This window comes from Rhinopithecus bieti, unplaced genomic scaffold (assembly GCF_001698545.2).
Source record: "Rhinopithecus bieti isolate Rb0 unplaced genomic scaffold, ASM169854v2 scaffold_39317, whole genome shotgun sequence".
Taxonomy (NCBI): domain Eukaryota; kingdom Metazoa; phylum Chordata; class Mammalia; order Primates; family Cercopithecidae; genus Rhinopithecus; species Rhinopithecus bieti.
In genome coordinates, this window is record NW_016816467.1 from 603,744 (window position 1) to 623,951 (window position 20,208).

General features: G+C 38.4%; 1 protein-coding gene across 1 annotated transcript in view; it reads right to left on the reverse strand.

The window, feature by feature from the left end:
• FREM3 (FRAS1 related extracellular matrix 3) overlaps positions 1–20,208 on the reverse strand; it is a 114,406-nt gene that overhangs the window by 33,461 nt on the left and 60,737 nt on the right. Inside the window, exons 3-4 of the mRNA XM_017854910.1 lie at positions 5,851–5,997; positions 2,015–2,245 (exon numbers count right to left, since the gene is read on the reverse strand). Of these exons, the coding sequence (XP_017710399.1) occupies positions 2,015–2,245; positions 5,851–5,997 (378 nt within the window). The remainder of the gene's footprint in view (positions 1–2,014; positions 2,246–5,850; positions 5,998–20,208) is intronic.

The following is a 20,208-nucleotide window of genomic DNA, read 5'->3' on the forward strand; positions in this document are numbered from 1 at the left end:
TATATATATATATATATATACGTATTTTTTTGAGACAGGGTCTTGCTCTGTCACCCAGGCTGGAGGAGGGCAATTTCGTGATCTCAGCTCACTGAAACCTTTGCCTCCTGGGTTCAAGTAATTCTCATGCCTCAGCCTCTTGAGTAGCTGGGATTACAGGCATGCGCTACCAGGTCTGGCAAAATTTTGTATTTTTAGTTGAGACGGGGTTTCACCACGTTGGTCAGGCTGGTCTCGAACTCCTGGACTCAAGTGATCTGCCTGTCTCAGCCTCCCAAAGTGCTGGGATTACAAGAATGAGCCACTGCACCTAGCTGGCAATCACCATTTTTTTTTTTTTTCATTTTGGAACTATTACTAAACGATAATTCAGAATTCAATGTTAAATTATCTAGCTATTATATATTAATTTTTTTCTTCTTTACTTTCCTGCCTACATTAGCTTCAACAGATACAAGTATCAACCTCCAGGAAGACACTGGCCCTGAGGCACAGGGAGAAAAGACCAGTGATAATTTTCTTTCCTCCATTTTACCTGTATGGTAGTCTACTATCTTGACATCTTTCAATTCAAAACGTTGGCATCATGGAAGAAGCTAAAAGTAAATTAAAGTTATCAATGTCGTATGAAAAAAATTGATACAGTAGGGCTAAGTTATTCAGTCATGCCCTCTGTTTTTTCCAATCTGGAAAGCCTGTTTCTATCTGCTCTTCTAATCAAAATCCCATTTATTTTTCAAGATTCAGCTCAAACCCTGCCTCTTTCATGAGCCTTAATTACTTGGGACCATGATGACCTATATTCTTCTTCTTGAACTCTTAGTGTTTCTCCCGTGTGTCTTACGTTTACTTCATAACTGATTCATATATCGAAGTGTTGTTCTCAACAAAACTGGTCTGATACCTTGTTCATTAGGTGGTGGGGGCAGTGTTTTCTACTTCTTTTGTATCTGCCAAAGTGCAGAGCATATGAACACTACTTCTCAAATTATGTTTTAAGAAAACTGGAACTTAGAGATTTTAAAAGACATTCCTTGGAGATGATGAAAAAAAAAAATCCACAGTTCAAACTAACAAAACTAAACTAAACTAAATCGGTTTCCTTATAGGAGAGTTTCTCAGAATCTTAAATATGCTAACATGAATTATGATGCCTCAAAAGAGGGATGAAGTTTGAAATAGATCCTAGACTTGTTTGACCATGGAAAGCTTTCCATCCCCTGTAGATGTCTATTACACTAACGTTCTCTTATGTAGTTCAGAGCATGCTAATGCAAGGATTCTTCACTGAGTCTTGTGGAACTTAAGGCCTGCTCCCTGGTTGTAAGCTACGCACTTCCAGGTGCTACATGACCTCTTTTAACTACTGTGTGTAATCAATGTACTTAATTAAAATTCAGAGATGAATACTCATCCCCCCCCTACTTTAGGGAATATTCTTTTACTTCCAAAAAAGGGGCAGCAAGCAGTATGATTACTGCTTAGATTTTTTTCCTTTTAATTTATCTGGGGAGACATTTGCTGAAAGAATGAATGCATAAAATGAACCAATGAATTCAAGGACATTATATACAATAATAACAGAACTTCAGGGAATACATGTTGAAACAAATGAGTTGGCTCCAGGAGCCACATCTAGGACAATGGATATCTAAGTTCTCATTTAATCTGGCTGTGAAAAGACGGTGGCCCTGGAATGAGCCCTGAGGATTAGCCATCTGGGAGCAGAGCTGTTTGGTACCTATGGTGTGTAGAAAGCCTGCAGTAAGATCTTGTATATATATTACAGGAATGCTGGTACAGATCCTCTGTATTTTAATCCTCCTATATTCTCTTTCAAAAATCCTGAGAGCAAATGAAAAATTATTGTCTATAAAGTAATTTACTTCACTTTAAATCCTAAATGGATATGAACACATCTAGTGGCTTACAGAGCCTGAGGGAAGTATGAATGCTGGAAATGGAGCCAAGAACCTGTACTGGTTAATAAAGCAAATCAATCAGTATCACATACCATCTCCAGGGTCCACAATTTCAACCGTTGCCATTTCTGGAAACTCCAATACAGCCATGAGAGGTTCCGACAGAATGATCTGGAAGGTCTCTGACGTCTCATATTCATTGTCAGGTATGATTCTCACCCTCCATGTGGCTGTAGTCTGTCCAGGATTGAATTGGACCTGTTTATTGGTCTTCCATTTGAAATCTTTGTCTCTTTTTGCAGTTTCATCCTTGGTACTAATGCCTGAATAAAGACAAAAAAAACTATAAATATAAAGTCAAGTGACTGAAGGCATAGTCTCTTTTCAAAGTGGTTTCTATTGTTAACAAAAGTAGATAACATAGACATTGTTTCTTTTAATGCTCCCAAAAGACACCTGTAAATGATCTTTCTTGGCTAAGAGAGTATAAGTAAGCGGAATTGAATAGAATTGAGATGAAAACATGGAAGGGGGATTGACAGAAAGAAGAGAACAGAGAACAGTCTTATTTAACTTATTTATTCTAGCACATGGTTATAGAGATCCTCTGATGTGCCAAACTCTACCAGATGCTGGGGATTCAGAGATGAATAAAAAATTGTCCCAGCCCCCAGAAAGTTCATAGTCTCAAGAGAAAGATAGTAGAATATGAGCTCTATGGAGGTAGAGATCTTTGACCATTGTGTTCACTGATGAATTCCTGGGAATTAGGACAGTACATGGCATGTAGTAGGTATTCAATAAAAATTTTTGAGTGAACATTTTGTATCTGATAATTTCAATTTCTGCAGTCTTTGGAAGAATGACCCCAGAGGTTGTTTTCTCTTGCTGATTCTTACTCATGGTGGCTTGTTTCCTCATATGTTTAGTGATTTTTTGATTGTAAGAGAATGCTTAGGAATTTTTCAGGCAATTAGTGTAATGTTGGTGAAAATGGAGAGAGGTGAGAGATTTGAGCTCTGTTAGGAAATAGTAATTAGTAACTTACTGAAGATACTAAACAACAACAACAACAACAACAACAACAACAACAAAATAGTGTTAAAATACCCAATATGAGATACAATGATGAAAGATGCTATCCCATCAAGACTAAACAGACCTTCCTCTTAACCCAAAGTGTTCAAGCAGCATTCTAATATTGTTTGGTCTTGATTTTAACACACCAAGAAAACAATACCCCTGCCTCACCACTGTAGGTCTCATTATAAGGGTTAGTTACATTCTGCAGTTGTATGGATGTGTGAAATCAAACATGGTAACCTGACACCAGCTCTGGTGAAAACTTGATATAAGGCCGGGCGCGGTGGCTCAAGCCTGTAATCCCAGCACTTTGGGAGGCCGAGACGGGTGGATCGCGAGGTCAGGAGATGGAGACCAACCTAGCTAACACGGTGAAACCCCGTCTCTACTAAAAAATACAAAAAACTAGTCGGGCGAGTTGGTGGGCGCCTGTAGTCCCAGCTACTTGGGAGGCTGAGGCAGGAGAATGGCGTAAACCCGGGAGGCGGAGCTTGCAGTGAGCTGAGATCCGGCCACTGCACTCCAGCCTGGGCGACAGAGCGAGACTCCGACTCAAAACAAAAAAAAAAAAACAAAAAAACTTGATATAAAATAAGATTAATAGCCCCCTCATGCAATTCCTTGGCCTCATTCTCAAATAATCTGAAACCTTGTAAAAGATACACAAAGCTATAGAGCCTGAAAATAATTTCAGAGGTAGGATAGCTTGTGTTGCCTTTGCAAATCTGCTGAAGAAAACCTGCATTAATATCAATTTTGTGACCGAGAGTGAATGTTCAGTAATTTAGAAAGAGTCTCCTTTGGCCACATGTTGGAAGCGGAGAACATAAAGAAGAGTGTCCTCAGCCAAAGCTTAGGTAGAGCTAAGTGGCGCTGCTATAGGAATGAAGCAGGCACATGGCGATTTACTTAATGTTTGGTGAACATTGTCTCTGTGTGAAGTGCTGAGGATGTCACACAGAATTAGGCACAGCCACCACTACCCTCAAGAGGTTTTCAATTTTGGAAGAGGCAAACAGATAAACAGGTGATTTTAATTGTGTTTGATGAGTGCCACGGAATGATATTTGTCACTTATTGAGCATTGGCGGTATGCCAAGAACCGTGCTAGATTGATTTATAATCATTATTACAAATTCCTCTCAAACACATTGTGAGGTGGATAATTTACTTACACGTAAGGAAACTGAACTCTTTTAAAAGTCACAAAAAAGAGTAAGTGACAGAGCAGAAAGTCAAACTCTACCATTTTGTTTCTTTTTTCTTCTGGATCTTGTGGTTCGACTATTAGCCTGGGGTGGAGTAAGCAGGGGCATCAGGAGGACTTTCTGGATGGTCTGAGCGAGATGCTTTAGAGGTTCCTGTCTGTGATGTTGAGTAGTATTGTGATTTTAAGGAGTATTTACCAAACAAAAGGGCTGGCTGTAGTTTACTTAACAACAAATATTGGTGACTACCATATGCCCCATGCTGTTCTTGAGGTTGGACATAACCCAAGATGTAGTTCCTGACCTTATAAAGCTGAAATCTACTTGGGAAGACAAATAGACACATGATCCATGCCAATTATGGTAAGTGCTATGAAGAACCATACAGCAGTGCATGGAGATAGAGTATGGCAGGGGTGCTGCTTTGGACAGGGTGGCCAAAAGGATTTCCAAAGGGTTCAGTTAGGGCAAGCATTCAAATGGTTCTGAGCAGATGAACTTTTTTTTCTTGGGTCAGGATATAAAAATGCTTCTTGACATTTTAACCCAAACTCACAAGAAGGCCTTGAGATAAAGAATTGTGGAAGTAGGGCCTGACAAGAGGAGGGAGGCATATTTCAGCTGACATTCCTGGCAGCGAGTTCTACCACGTGTTGATATAGTAACCTGGAATGTAGGCCGAGGCTGAGGGCCACCCAGAAATCAGGGTGCTCCTTGGCTGACCCCTTCTCCTAGAACAGTCCTATTTTAGGAGCTCTGGGCCCGGAGCGGAGACTAGGGAAAGTCTGCCTTTTCTTGATTGCTTGTTTTCTCCCCAGCTCATTTCTTCCCTGGCTTCTCTCCAACAGTTTTGATATACTGCCTGAGCTCTGGGGTCCTGCATGTCAGGGAAACTCAATGCTTATTTGTAAAATGAAGACAATATACCCCTATCTGTCTTCTTAATAGATTATGTAAATAAAGGCAAAATGATCTCTGAAAGTTCTGGCAGCTAAAGATGTTATGAAAATGCAATGCCTTATTAGAACAACTACTGTTAATTATTAATGATGATAAGGAGATATATTATGCAGGCACTATGTATGTGTTTACTCCAAGAAGACATATTTCTGTACTAGGTCCTTGTAGAATATAAAGAAATTCGACATGGTACATGTCCTCAAGGAATTTATAACCTACTAGCAAGGTTAAAACAATTATACATAATCAAAAGAAATATATAGAACTAAACACAGTAGTGGATCATGTACTCATAAATAATTTTTCAAAAGAAATAGCTAGAACTAAGGCTAAAAAGATATGCTTAAAACAACTTTGAAGGAAATTGAGTGACTTGAAGATTGTGGGATGGCTATGAAGCATCTTAATTTTCCTGGGGACTGGTGAGTTATAAAACAGAGAAAGATGTAACTTGCTAGAAAGAGAAAAACAGGGAAAGGATGATAAAAATTGATATATATCTAAGCCCCATAACTCACATGGAGCAAAACCCACAGCATAATTTCACAGACATTTTTTTAGAGATTTCTCCAAACCAGTTATTTATTCTCTTTCAGTATACTTTCTTATAATTAGGTTTAGTCCTAGATTTCATGTTTCCATGACGTTTTACCAACAACCAATCCAAAGTTACTTACTGATAAATGATGTTTCTCCAAGGTATCCTCTGCGTGTAAGCGTCACTTCTAAGAATGTGGAGTCTTCATCCACAATGTAGTACTCTTTCTCCAAACAAATCCAAGCCCACTTTAGATGGAAAGGTTGATTTGTTAGTTTATTTCCTCCTGTAATTGATAGGGGCAAAGGAAAAGTCAGCTGGAGTATTTGATGGCAAAAGTCAATGATCAAGGTGTGCATTTTGCTTCTGAAACCAGGGGTTTCAAAACATACTCTTGTTTTATTTTGTTTTATTTTTTTGGTGGAGAGAGGAAATGTTCTTTGCTTTGCTAGAGGATGTCATGAGTGTCATCTTAACCCCTATTCCCCCTGCTTAATCTAGAGGGAGCCAGGTGCCTCCTGTTCCCAAAGGGTCTTGTGCGTCAGGGTTCTGAAGAGCCAGAGTTTGGTAGTTTTAAATTCAGGTCATACTCAACACCTCTATCCTTTTCTCCCTGCTTGTCTTGTTCACTTCCACTCTCTCTGCCTCCTCAATTTTTTCTCTGCCCTTAACTTACTCGTTTGTATTATTTGAGCATCCATTTGATCTCATATTAGTCTGGAAGTTCCTTGAAGACAATACCGACATTATATTTACTTATTTTATCACTTTCAGGACATAGTATGATGCATTGAACCTATACACTCTAATGTTTAAAAACTACCCATGAAGAGGACAATAGACAAGGGATATAAGAGCTCTATCTTATTTCCTCTTGTCCACACCAAGTCACTGGCCTCTTTCTGAAAGATCAACCCAGCCCCTTATTGTGGCTGTGTAAGGTTTGTGTATTGGTAGCAAGAGAAGGTCTCCCTCATCTGTGCAGTGGTTGCTGCAAATAATCACCTGTGAAAAGATGTTGAAGTAGAAATCTTTATGACTGAGTTTCAACTGATGGGCCAATATGATAGATATCAGATACCAAAGTGACTGTGTATGAACTCTATCAAATAGAGCTTTACTAACCAGTTCCACAGTTACTGGACCCCTTAATCAGATCAAGCATATCAAAATGGGGCAGCGTGTAGACAAGAAAAAGAATTTGTGAAGAGAATACTTTAGAAAAAGCTGATGCTGTGGTGGAAATCCCTATTATCACCAAAAAGGGTATGGGTATGAGATGGGGCTACAGCCTTGACCTCCAGCCTACAGGGCTTCAGGGAACCTCCTGGAGAGCTTGACATCTTCTACAGTTGGAGTCTATGTGACTTACTCATTTCCAAAAAAGATCGGCAGGGTAAAGGAGTGAGCGGAGAGCGCTGCATTGGGAAGCAATAGAGTAGCTGTGAAGAGCAGGACAAAGAAAGCAGGTATATGGACTAGAGGTGGGTCATCTGTCCAATAGGGCCAGTTAAGGAGGCAACAGGATTTCCACAGAAAGGAAGCTGGGAGCCAACCACCAGATTCCCATGGGTTGCACAGGTGGTAAGAGACAAGGAGGCTCCAAAGATAGGAATCTTCAAGGAACCCATGAAAACACTAAGTAAAGAAGGGGTCCCCCTTTAAAGAGCTGCCACCCAGGGACCTCCAAGAGCAGATGGCAGTAATACTCTCTATACTAGACTGTGCTCTGCCTACCTTATCTCCTGTCTCTCTAGAGTCAACCTTGGAAGAGCAAGGCCTTGGTAGTAAGCGAGGGGAACCATGAGCATGGAAAGAGGGAAGCTGGCCTCAGACCTCCTTCACACTGCAGGTTCTGATTTATAGTTGCAAAGAAGGATCAGTAGAAAACAAGCACTGAGGTTTAATCCTACTTGGGCTTATAGGAACTCACTGATGTGTAACTGCAAGATAAATGCATATGTTGATTTTCATGTTTACTCTCTGTAGTTTTCTCTCTTTAAAAAATAACATTATTGATACTATTGTGGATATTCTGATAAATACAGAAAAATATAAGACAAATAAGACAAATAAACGTGCCCCAAATCCTACTGCTATTTTTTTAAAACCATATTGTTTACAGTTAGAAAACACTTTAATTTTCATGTATGTAGTCCTTTAGATTTTGAAATCCTGTGTCTTGGCAATAGTTTATATTTATTTTTTTGCGTCTTTTTCAAAGTTCTTTTATATACTGTCACATGTTTTATTCTACAAACCCATTACAGAGTATGGCAAATATTAGTCTCAATTTATAACTGGACAAACAGTTTCAGGAGGATGAGGCAATTTGACCAGGTCCCCACAGGTGAGTGGTGAGGCCAGTTTTGCAGTCTGCTACTCCAGTGCTCTGTCTTTCACTCTGAGCTGCCATTCCTGTGGGTTAGGGATCGATGTAATGCAAACACTTCAAAAGCAAAGTAGGAAAAATCGATTGCAGATCAGACCCTCTGAATAAAAACATGCACAGTGAGAAGGGTTTAACAATTAGAGACAGAAACATTTCCAGATTCCAAACAGCTAATTTGTAGTCTTGTGATGAAGAGCATAGGCTCCTGAGTCACATGGGCCCAGGTTCGAGGCCTGCCACTTATGAGCCATTTGATCATGAGCAAATTATGGGTCTTCAGTTTCTTCATCAGTAAATGTGATAATAGCATTATGTGCTCAATTGGATTGTTGTGAGAATCAAAGAAAATAATGCTACCAAATGCCCAGCACAAATGAGGTGCTCAATAAACGTGGGTTCTAATCATCATAGTTTTAAAACAGCAGAGGATCGATTTACGCCAGGCTATATTGCTTCTTTTGACTTTGCTTTCACTACTGACTGGTTAATACATCTTTTAAAAAGTGGCTAGTTTCATCGGAACAGCCTGTGTTAGAACTTGGAACTCTTCTTTTATTATAACATTTTTCTTTTTAAAGCACTTTCCTGTCACATTTCATATTCCTTTGCAATCTGCCTATATTTTGCCTGCCCCCAAACCAAACAACACTATTGTTACATTTCCTTGAAATTTTAGTATGCCTTGAGCAAGTTAAGAAAATATGAAAGCATCATCCTCTTCAAGCATGAGCTCCTTAGTCACTGTAACCTGATATCACTGGCTAATCAATGCTTTCTGTGACCACATGCTTGCTGTTAGGCACCATATCAATTCACTTCCTAGAGAAATTAGAAATATAAACATGATCTGGGATAAATAAGAAATATTCTGTGTTTCAAAACATTTAAGGGGAACCTACTTTAAACCAAGTATGTTAGGAGAAAGAGGCTGGTAGGAATTGTTTCTAGTTCTAGATGAATCCAAGAAGGTGAAGACCATCTACAGATGTTTTAAAGCTCTATTTATTAATATTCCTTAATAACATTAACCTTAGAAATAGAGAAATTAATAGCTAAGGAACAACTCAAAGGGGTTTTGGCCTAAAGATACCAGTGGCTAAAATGTAGTAAGTACATGTATTGGCCAGAAAAAAGACTGTCTATCAGAAGTCAAACTAATTAATGGTGATGCTAGAGCAGAAGAGAGTTTTCATTAAAGTATTTTCTCTTTCCCCTTCTCTATAAAGCGACACAAATCAGAGATAAATGGCTCCCTGATGTATTGGTCGTATCCTACAAATTGATCCCAAAAACCAACTTCTTGCTCTCTGCTAAAATGTTATTTTATTCCAATTAAATGCACAATTAAATTTGTGCCAAAGACAATATCATTTGATTCTGGGGCTGGCTTAGTTCCTAATGCTTAAATCTTGAAGGAGCTACCATTGCAATTGCCGGTTTACTACAGAAATAAACATCCGGAAAAGTTGTGTTATTGTAATGCTGTATTTATTTATTTATTTATTTAGACAGAGTCTTGCTCTGTCACCCAGGCTGGAGTGCAGTAATGCTGTCTCAGCTCACTGCAACCTCCACCTCCCAGGTTCAAGTGATTGTTCTGCCTCAGCCTCCTGAATAACTGAGATTACAGGCAAACATTATAACGCCTGGCTAATTCTAAATAGTAGAGATAATATTTATACATTTTTATTTCCGTAGTGTGGGCATTGACCTTCAGGATTCTCTAATCCAACTAGAAAATAAGACGTGTATATGAAACTGTTAAATTACAACACAAGGGCAATATGATTGTGGATAGAAATGAATGGAGCAAAATAAGTAGAAAGGAAGACTTCCTGGGATGACTGGGCTAGGAGAGATGGGTAGAATTCTCTCTGCAGAGAAGGAGGGGCCATTTTAATATGGAGGGAGAAGAAGGTAGACTTAAGGGAAGCAGAGTGAAGGAAACTTACACAGGGCATGGTACGTTCTTGAAAATTTGTAACAGTATTCTTTAGTAAAATGTACTGTTTCTAAGGCATGACAAGACCACTTCAGAATAGATTCAGGAAGATTTCTGATTGTTAAAATACTTAACATGCATTTACCACAAAAAGAGTAATTCTGGTAACCTAAAAACATTTCAGGCACCCTTTCAGTTTGTTTGGCTTGGTAACTAATAAAAAATGTGTTAATGCACTCCAGAATTCTCTTGTAGATCTAAGTTATAGTCTAGGTTTCTGAAGGATGATTGATGAAAAGTTATAATTAATTAATTAAATAATCCATTCAGTTATTCCAGCAATATTTATTGAATATCTGTTATATGCTCTTGACTCTTCTAAGTGTTGAAGATAGAACAGTGAAATCAAAAAAATCCTTGTTCTTGTGTAGCTTACTTTCCAGTGGGCCAATAAGCAAATGATGTATAATATAGTTGATGGTGAAAGTGCTATGCAAAAATCAGGATAGTTGGATAAAGCATAACTGGGAGAATCAGAAGGTGATATTTTATATAGAGTGGTTAGAAAAGGCTTTTCTAAAGGGGTAATATTTGATTAGAGAATGGGAGAAAGAATATTTCAGTCAGAGGGAAAACAAACACAACAATAAATATTTCCATATTTTGAAACTAATCAATATTCTGTCATGACCAAAGGCTACTTGGTCTCCATTCACTTCTGGTGCCCTTTTTATTCCTATGAATCAGTACCTATTAATCAGTACTTAAGAAGGTGGACTGGCTTTTTCTGACCAGTAGTATTCATTAGGGCCATTTAGGTCACATGCTTTTGTTTTGTAACTATTCTGCAGCTTTTGAACTCCCTGTCCATAATTGGAGGATTTAGGATTTGATGAGTCCCATCTCCTATAGCAGGCATGTCCAATCTTTTGGCTTCCCTGGGCCACATTGGAAGAAGAATTATCTTAGGTCACACATAAAATACACTACACTAACGATAGTTGATGAGCTAAAAACATGACAAAAAAACCTCATGTTTTAAGAAAGTTTATGAATTTGTGTTGGACCACATTCAAATGCATCCTGGACTGCATGTAGCCCATAGGCCATGGGTTGGACAAGCTTGATCTACTGGAAAGAATTAGAAAATATCATTATGCAGCCTCTCTTACAGCTAGGGCGTAAGCTTGTCACTTAGGCTCTGCCAATGTAGCTTGAGACTTTGATTTAAAAGTGTACAATATGAGGAGGCTGCAGGTCTACTACATAGAGCCCATATTGGTGAGGGTTGCAGTGGAGGCACTTGGTTTTCATGGACATTGGGAGCAGAGATCTAGTGTCCAGGGACAACTGTACCTAGTGGCAATGGTCGTCCACAGAGTGCTGTTGGCATTCTTTCTTGCTGCATGTCCTGTCATTCTGTCTCTCTGGCCTCCTAGAGATACTACTAAAGCTCATTACTATGCCATAATAAATTTCTTTATTTAAATAGCAACAGTATTTAATAGGACTTAAATAGCAATGGTAGGTTTGCAACTAGGAAAATTCTCTTGTAGATGTAAGTTATATTCTAGGTTTCTGAAGGATGATTGATGAAATATTATAATTGACTAAGCCATCCATTCAATTATTGCATAAATATTTATTGATCATCTGGCATATGCTGTTCCCTCTTCTAAGTGTTGAGAACAGAACAATGAAAACAATAAAATCCCACAGCAATGAACTTATTTTTGTCTTAGTTGCATTTGTAAAGGAATAAGAAGACATTGAATAGTGAAGGTGAAAATGATTAACATAATGCCTGGCATGCACTAGGCACTCAAGACACTGGGCCCATTAAGGCTATACTGATATCAATGCAATGCACACATTTTAATGGACACACAGGAGAAAATAAGTACAAATTGGTGTTTTGGAATGCATAAATCAATTATACACAGGGAACTGTTTATTTGCTCATTTATACAATATGCAATTACTTTGAAGTCAAACCATACATCAGGCACAGTGCTAAGGGTTGTAGATAAAAAGACATGTCAGGTAGGAGCTCTTCAGAGAGGATGTTGACAGGCTTCATGAAATAATAAGAGCTTAAGCATTAAACAGTGACAGTGGAAAGGGAAAAGATGGGTTAAAGAAAAACGAAGGAAGAACCATCAGGCTGTAGGAGATGACCAGCTCTGAGAGTTATGGGAACTGTAAAAAATGACTCATAGAGCCCAAACAGGGCAGCTGGAGGAGTTGTGTAGGTATAGTAGTATGGCAGTATAGATATAGCAATAGCCGATTTAGAGAAGCCAGGAAGGAAGATAGCTTGGGAGTTTGGTTTTAATTTGGCTTTGATGTGATGGTAAGAAGTCCAAGTGCAAAAAGCTCATCAGATATTTGGATATATGGGACAAAGTTTTGAGGACAGCCAAAGGCAAGACATGTAAATTCAGGAGTAATTATTATGCAGGAAGTTTCTGAGAGAGAGGCTGAAAGTCGGGTTTCTGAAAGTTTAACAATAGAGAGCTAAATATATATTGTACAATCTTTGTATTTTGTTAGGCATTACTCTCAAAGGATCTAGGCAATTGTGGAGTTGCATAAGAAGATTTATAGCTAGTGGGACCCCAGCTGCATATCTGTCATAAGATACCCCAGGGACTCTCAATTAGCTGATTCAGCCACCACCCTTTTCCATCCTCTCTCAGACCTGCTACTGGGGTCTTGATGGACAGCTGGCCACCCCTGGACTTTGACGCTCCAAGCCAGAAGCAGGGTGGAGGAAAGGGCTGCGTCTTCATGACACATCCTGCCTCCTCATGTGTGGCTCTGAATGAGAGTCCCCTTCTGGCTGTGCATAATCACTTGCTGGAGAAAGGGTGTGAGGGGAAGGAAATGAAATATTAGAAAGGGAGAAGGTGGGCTAGGCCAGGGAAACCCTGCTAAGACAGAGACTCCTCATGTGAGGGTCAGTTATAGGCTCCCTGAATTCTGAAGTCAGGGAATTGTGAGGGGGTGTGGGATTCTGAAGTCAGAGAATTGTGAGGGTGTGTGGAGTGAGGGGATGTCACGGTGGTCCTTCCAAATGGAGACCAGAGAGATCATTGCCTAGACCTTAGCTATGCCCCCACAGGCTTCAGTTGGGAGCACTCCACTTCCTCCCTCAGACCCAGCAGCAGGCAGTCAGCCAGATGATGCATTAACAATTGTATTCAGTGTATGAGAGGTGGTTTAATGTGTAATAAATAAGAGTGCAGATTCTGGAGTGTATGAAAACCCAGTTTATGTAAGTCAGGGACTTTGTGTAGCTGACACTATGTACTTCAATGATGGAGATGCTGTAGAAAAAGAGAACCAAGAACTAAACTTTGAGGACAGTTGCATTTGGAAACCAGTGAAGAAAAAGAAATCAGTTACAGAATAGAAAATAAGAAATATTTGAATTAGTTTTATCACAATGTGGAAGTCTGGTATAAAATGATCACCTAGAAGTAAAAAAGAATAGCTTGAAGCGTAAGTATAATTTTCACATCAAAGCATGACACTTTGTTATTTGCTAAATTAAACTGTTGTAGCTATGTATCTAGTTATACTCTAGTGCATGATTTTCCATCTCAGTACTACTGACATTATGGGCTGGATAATTCCCTTGTGACGGCAGCCCTGTCCATTGCAGAATGCTCAGCAACCTCCCTGGCCTCTACCTCCTAGATACCAACAGCATTCCCTCCCTGCTCCTCCTCATCCTCAATTGTGACAATCAAAACTATCTTTAGACATTGCCAAATGTCCCCTGGGGGGGAATCACCACGGATTGAGAACTATTGGTGTAGGTGGAATGAAATAATTTTGCTAAATCTGATACAAATCTTCATATATCTTACAAACCTGTGTTTTAGAAGAATGATAAAACATTTTAGATTTGAATTTGGCATAGAAAATCAAACACTCTCTGTTGAATTCAGAAGGTAGTCTTAGCATTGCTTAAATTAATCTAAGGAAAATCATAATATAAAACTATTTTCCATGTGAGAATATTAGAGTTTACAAGTCATGAAGAAGAGCTATTTAGTGGGGTTTGATTTACCATCATACTTTTTTTCAGACAGTATTTTGAAGTGGAAGCATCAGGTTGTCAAGTTCAGTTGGCAAGACCTGACAATCTGTTCACTCACACAGTAGCTCTCTGGCCTTAGGCAACTTCTCATCTGCTCCCTCATCTGCAAAGTGGGAGTAAAAGAGGGGAAAAGAAGTACTGTGTGTGAGAGGCCTCAGAGGCAGGGGAGTGCAGGACAAATATCAACTTTATAACTTAAGCTTTTATTATTAAATTCCTTTCTTCACATCAAAAAACAGTAGAAAAAAAAATTTTTTTTTAAAAAAAAACTACATAGAATAAAATTGATGCCCTAATGTTCTAGAAAAAATAAAGAAAGGAAAACATATAACCTCATACTGGAAAATGAGAGTAAAGAGGGCCCAACATGCACCAAATGCCCATTATGAGGCAAACATTGGACTGGACACTGGGCAGCCTGACCAAAAAAAAAAAAAAAAAAAAGATGGAGAGATGGTCAAGCTGAAGGAGACAGGAGTCAGTAGACAGGCTCTGATAGGACCAGCCAGGATGAGAAAATGATTTGAGTGCACAGTAAAGTGAAGAAAAATAGAAATTTGAGGAATAGGAATGGCTTAGAAAGTGACTATTAAAGTAATAATAGAGAAAAACACCCAGCTGCGGATTTTGTAACTTATCAAAATGTGAAGAGTATAATGACATTTATGTTTTCGCAATTATTTCCCATTGGGTTAAAAAATATGGGAAAAAGACATCAAGTATTTTACCTAAATACTGTATTTAGGAAGACTTAATTTTGATATAACTTAATTACTAATTCTAATTTCTAATATAATCCCCTCTTTTAAAATGCAATAATTTAAAAAATAAACACAAAATAAAAAAATAAAAAATATGATATACCACTAAAGAAATTTTGAAAATGCATTTAATAAATGCTGACTCTCAAATAGATAAAGTCATTTACCAAATGATAAAGTGGCAGTCATTGTCAAATGTTAGATGTTTATGACTTGAACTTGGAAAAAATTTTAGTTGACTAGGATATTCTATCTTAGGTGCTTAATAATTAAGAGAAAAATTAATATTATATATAGTTGTGTTTTCTAATACTTCATAACATTTTTAAATAGCTTCATTGTCATAAGCATTTAGCTTCTACAGCTCACACCGTAATATCATTTTAAAGTGTATTTGAATTCCATAAGAACCTATTCATCATGCATTTGGAAACAATACCTTTACTTAGCAATTGTCGCATAGTGTCAGTTAGTATCATTGCCATTTGGAAAATGCTTCACAGTGAGAAATGTGTTACTCTGACTTGTGACTTCACATGCACAGGTCCAGTTACATGTGTATAGATAATAAATATAATGGTCTTTTTTTTCCAGTAGAGCTATAAATTTAAGGAAAAGAAAGTAACCTGGAATAGAAGAATTGGCAAATTAGGTAACAGAAAAAGCTAGGTCTCCATTTTCTTCTTCTGGCTATCTCCCATGTTCCTGGAGTTGCTGGTAGCAATTTCAAAAATGTGTCTTTTTGGTTGAAATTTGCTCTATGCCCTTCCCAAATAAGGGTATTATTCCACTTGATTGTCTACTTCCATTTCTCAGGCTTTTGCTTAATTCACTTCTATTTATTCAACTGTTTCCCGGGTCTCCCTGATTGTGCCCTTTTAGTGCTTCAGGGTGCCACCACCCACATCCTGGAGCTTGGAGGGATAGGTGACCCTCTTTTTGGAGTCTCCAACATTACAGGCTCATATCCATTCTCTTCTTGAGGAACAATAGACTATTTTGTGAAACCATACAAAATAGCCCATAGGTTTTTCAGAAAAGAGGGAAAAAACCAAAAGAACAGCAAAGAGATGAGATTTCTGTGGTCCTTTTTCTAGTTGTATTCTCCTAAGCTGCAGAGATGCTACTCACAGACAATGCTCTTGAATCCACCCCTGCAATGTTTGGACATGTAGGGCAGGTGGTAGAGGGAGAGGTGTTTGTGCTCACGTGGTTGGTGGGTGGGGAGAGCAGAAGGTGGCAGGTGTCAAGGCTGCTAGCTCTAATTCTGTTCACTGAGAGGTGTTTGGTGTATTCTTTTTGGAGATGTCCCCAAACTGTCTTGATGATATATTTGGCTCTCCGTTTTGGAGAATTAAAACTCAACATGTAGTGCTATGTATAACAAAACAAGTTTTCGTGCCCTTTTCTCCTTCTTAAAATAGTGTTCTTCAATATAAGAACAGTGGAAACAGTGTGAAATAATAAAGACCCCAATCTTTTCTTAGATTCTTTTACATGCCTCAATAGGGACACCACATTCTGCTTTTGACACAAAATAAAACTACTCAAAGAAGTCTCAAAGCAAGACATTAGAGATTTTAAAAACAGTTGTATCAGCAGAAGCTTTCAGTTAGTAGCAAAGTAGAAATACGCTGCATGCCCACATGGGCCATCTCTTTTTGGGAGTTGAGGCTCCACATGGCTTAACTGGAAGGCAGAAGACATTGTACCTTCTTCTCAGGAGCATACAGGATTTAAGGAGGAGGTTGAAACAAACTCTTTCTTCCAGAAATGTAATATGATATAGTTAGTGTAGCAACTTATTTAGAGATAAAAAAAATCATGCTCATTTTCGGATACAATCTTGAGTCCAGAGCAAGGGACTGTGTACTTTCATGTACTGAACTAGAGGGTCCTCTTCTCCTTTTGAATCTCACTCTGTTTTCTTGTCCTTCCCTATTCGCGGTAAAGACTATGTTTGATCCCTATGCTCTAGGGCCAGGGACACCAGGGTTTGCTGTGTCCTTAGCAATCTAGCAATTAAACATACTGTCCAGAACATAGTCTTCATTTATCGTTACTGAGAAGACACAGATACAGCGTATTGCAACTCTGCTTGTAGACTAAATAGGGCTCTGAGGCAGTGAAAGGAAATGTGGCCATCAGCATCACAGCGAGCTCATGACTGCCCAGGTGAGTGCCACACCCAAGTACCTCATCTGTCCTTAGTATCATTTATTTCATAGTAGACCTTGTGATTGCTGTGTGAAATAATTTACGTTTGCTTTCAAAATGTTAATTTGGTGGTATCTTAAATTTTTTCTTCCGGTGATTCTTCCCTTTTGTGCTATATAAGGATCCTTCTGTGCTGTTACAAAGATCAAATATGAAGATAGATGTGGAAGTTTTAGAAAACAGAATTTTCCTAAACCTAAGTTTGCAGAGTTCTCAGTAAGAAGAGAACAGTTCTTCACCCTCAGAAATCATAGAAAGAGATAGTATTTGGGAGGGAATCAGCAGTGAGTCCTTCTATTAGATTGATCCAGAGGAAATTGTTATTTTCTTCAGGTCAAAAATGGGTGAATGTTCAGCAATTTCAAATAGTTCAACTTGACATATGAGTGGTGTCAGCGTGTCGTGGGAACAAAACTGGACTGAGTGAGGAGATCTAGGCTGGAGTCTTGGCAACACCACTAACTAAAGGTGTGGTCCTGGGTGAATCACTTACTTCTCAGGACGACCTTTCCCCACCTCTCAGATGAGGGACTGAAATTAGAACCTTTCTGAGTTCCTTTTCAGGTTTAACATTCTGTGACTCTTTCTGTCCCCCTCAGCATGTGGCACCATTACAGAAATCCAGAAAACAGATTAACTTATTATGTACCATTTTGGACAAACAATAATATTACTCAGCAAAAGTTGTTGTAAATTGATATATTAAGTGAGCTTTAAGCTTCTTGGAGTTCTAAGCAATGTGAGGAGGGTGAACTCCCCAGAAGGCATACAAATGGTCTGAAAACAGAAGTGCACTGGCAAATCTAGAGGTGTAATCTTAACATTGACTGCATATTATCACCAAGTCTTTTCATATCCATTATCTCATGTGCAAATCCAATCCTTACAACAACTTTCAAAAGTGGGAACAGTTATACTTGACATTTGACAAATGGAGTACCTGCAGTTCAGTAACTGTGCCTTTCCTGAGGTCACAGTGCTAGTAAAAAAATGTAAACATAGGCAAAACTCTCTACAGCCTGGATCCTTTCTACCTCTCCATTGTCTCCTACCCCTCTTACTGACTTTGGAGCACACAGGCCAGCAATACCAAGTTCTGATGCTGTTTCACAGCTCTGGAAACTCTTATTCATCCTTGAAGGCCCTGTTTGAATGTTGCTCCTCAATGAAGCTTCCCTGAATAATGGTTTATCACTGCTACCCTTGCACATACTTCCTTTTTGCACCTCTCAGGCTACTGCAGTTAATTGTCTACATATCAGTCTCTTTCCAGATTTGGAGCTGATTACTCCAAATTACTCCAAGTGTCTTTTCACTTTGGAGTCCCTAGCACACAAGCATAGTTCTTGGCAATTGACAGGGGCTTAATCAATACCTGTTGAATGACAATGCTTTCTGGAGAAAAAAATGACCTAAATGTAGACTTAAAGAAGAATAGAATGAGCACTGCTAATAATTTAACCTATGTATAGTTTGTAAATATATTACTTTTATTATTTTGTTACATAACTATGTAGATAATGGGTTAAAAATTTCTGGTAACCAGCCTGACCAACATGGAGAAACCCTGTCTCTACTAAAAATACAAAATTAGCTGGGCATGGTGGCACATGCCTGTAATCCCAGGTACTTGAGAGTCTGAGGCAGGAGAATCACTTGAACCCAGGAGGTGGAGGCTGTGGTGAGCCGAGATTGTGACATTGCACTCCAGCCTGGGCAACAAGAGTAAAACTTGGTCTCAAAAAAAAAAAAATTCTGGTAGTATAGTATAAAACCATTTTTTTTTTCTAGTTAGCAAGAGCCAGTACCTTTAGTCAGGCTTTTAGATTCTCAGCTTAGAGTTTCTACAAAATACTGTATGTACAGCCAGGCTGTGAACCAGTCTTTAAGTATAAGGGTCTTATTCTAGAATAATCTTTAAAAAAATGATAAAAATGACTTACATGTCCATAGTATATATTATTTAACTTTTTATTCAAAATCTAGCATTCTCATGTTCTATAAATTGATCATGTCACATTGGTCATATAGAATTGTACTTGATTGGCATTGAAATTAGATAGTATAATAAATAAAAACAAATATTTCCTGAAAGCCATAATGCACTGCACATCTTAGAAACACCTGGTCCCAATCAAACCAAGCCCCTTTACTTCAGGGGCTTGACACACAGGAGACAGCCCAAGTGTGTCTTTGCTAATGTCAGTAAAATAGGAGGTGTAAAAGCCAGAAATACTTATTTTTCTAAGAACATAAAGATAAATGTCACATCCCTACACAACTTATGTACACAGTGTACTCAAAGGAGAAATAAGATGATTCCAAGAGCAATTTGATTCATAGATGTGAGGAAAAGGGAAGCCACCTGAAGGTCTACATGAAAAAAAGGAGATAAAAAAGGAGGCTTGTAGAGGCATAAAAATAAAGTTCTACTGATCACAGACCAAGTTTTAGAACCAAGTGTATTCACTAACAATTGTGAGTTTGGCTGAACCTTGGATCTATCTAACAAATCCTTAAGTGAATGGGGGATGGATGACCCCTGGTTGAGACTTCTTTTTGAGGTTTGATAAAACAATAATCAGGGAGGAAAGGTTGGAAGTTAAGTAAACCACAGCACAGCTCTGTAATCATAATCTCCATCGTTAGTCCACACATTGCAAAAATAGCCAAACCAGAGATGTAACAGATGTCATTAGCCAAATTCTTGGCCAACACTTATCAGGCTAAGAATACAAACTGAGCTTTTCTTTTCAGGGGAAGCATTCTATTTGCCAGAAATTCCTTCCTGCCAGACCACAAATCAACAATTGTTAGATAAATAAAAAGCTTCCACTTAACTTACAAACTCTTGGGTAAAATGTTCATTTTCTAGAAATAAAATGCCCTTTACATAGCATAAGCTATAAATGATCGCAAAGCGTTCCACTAAAGCAATAAACTGTCAAATTCATAAATCTTATATACCCTTAAGGAAAACAGAACTGAGTCTGTTAGGCATCATTTTGAATTATGCTATATAGAGAGGCAAACATTTTAAAGATGGCAGAATAGTCATAGATGGCAGACTAAGCTTG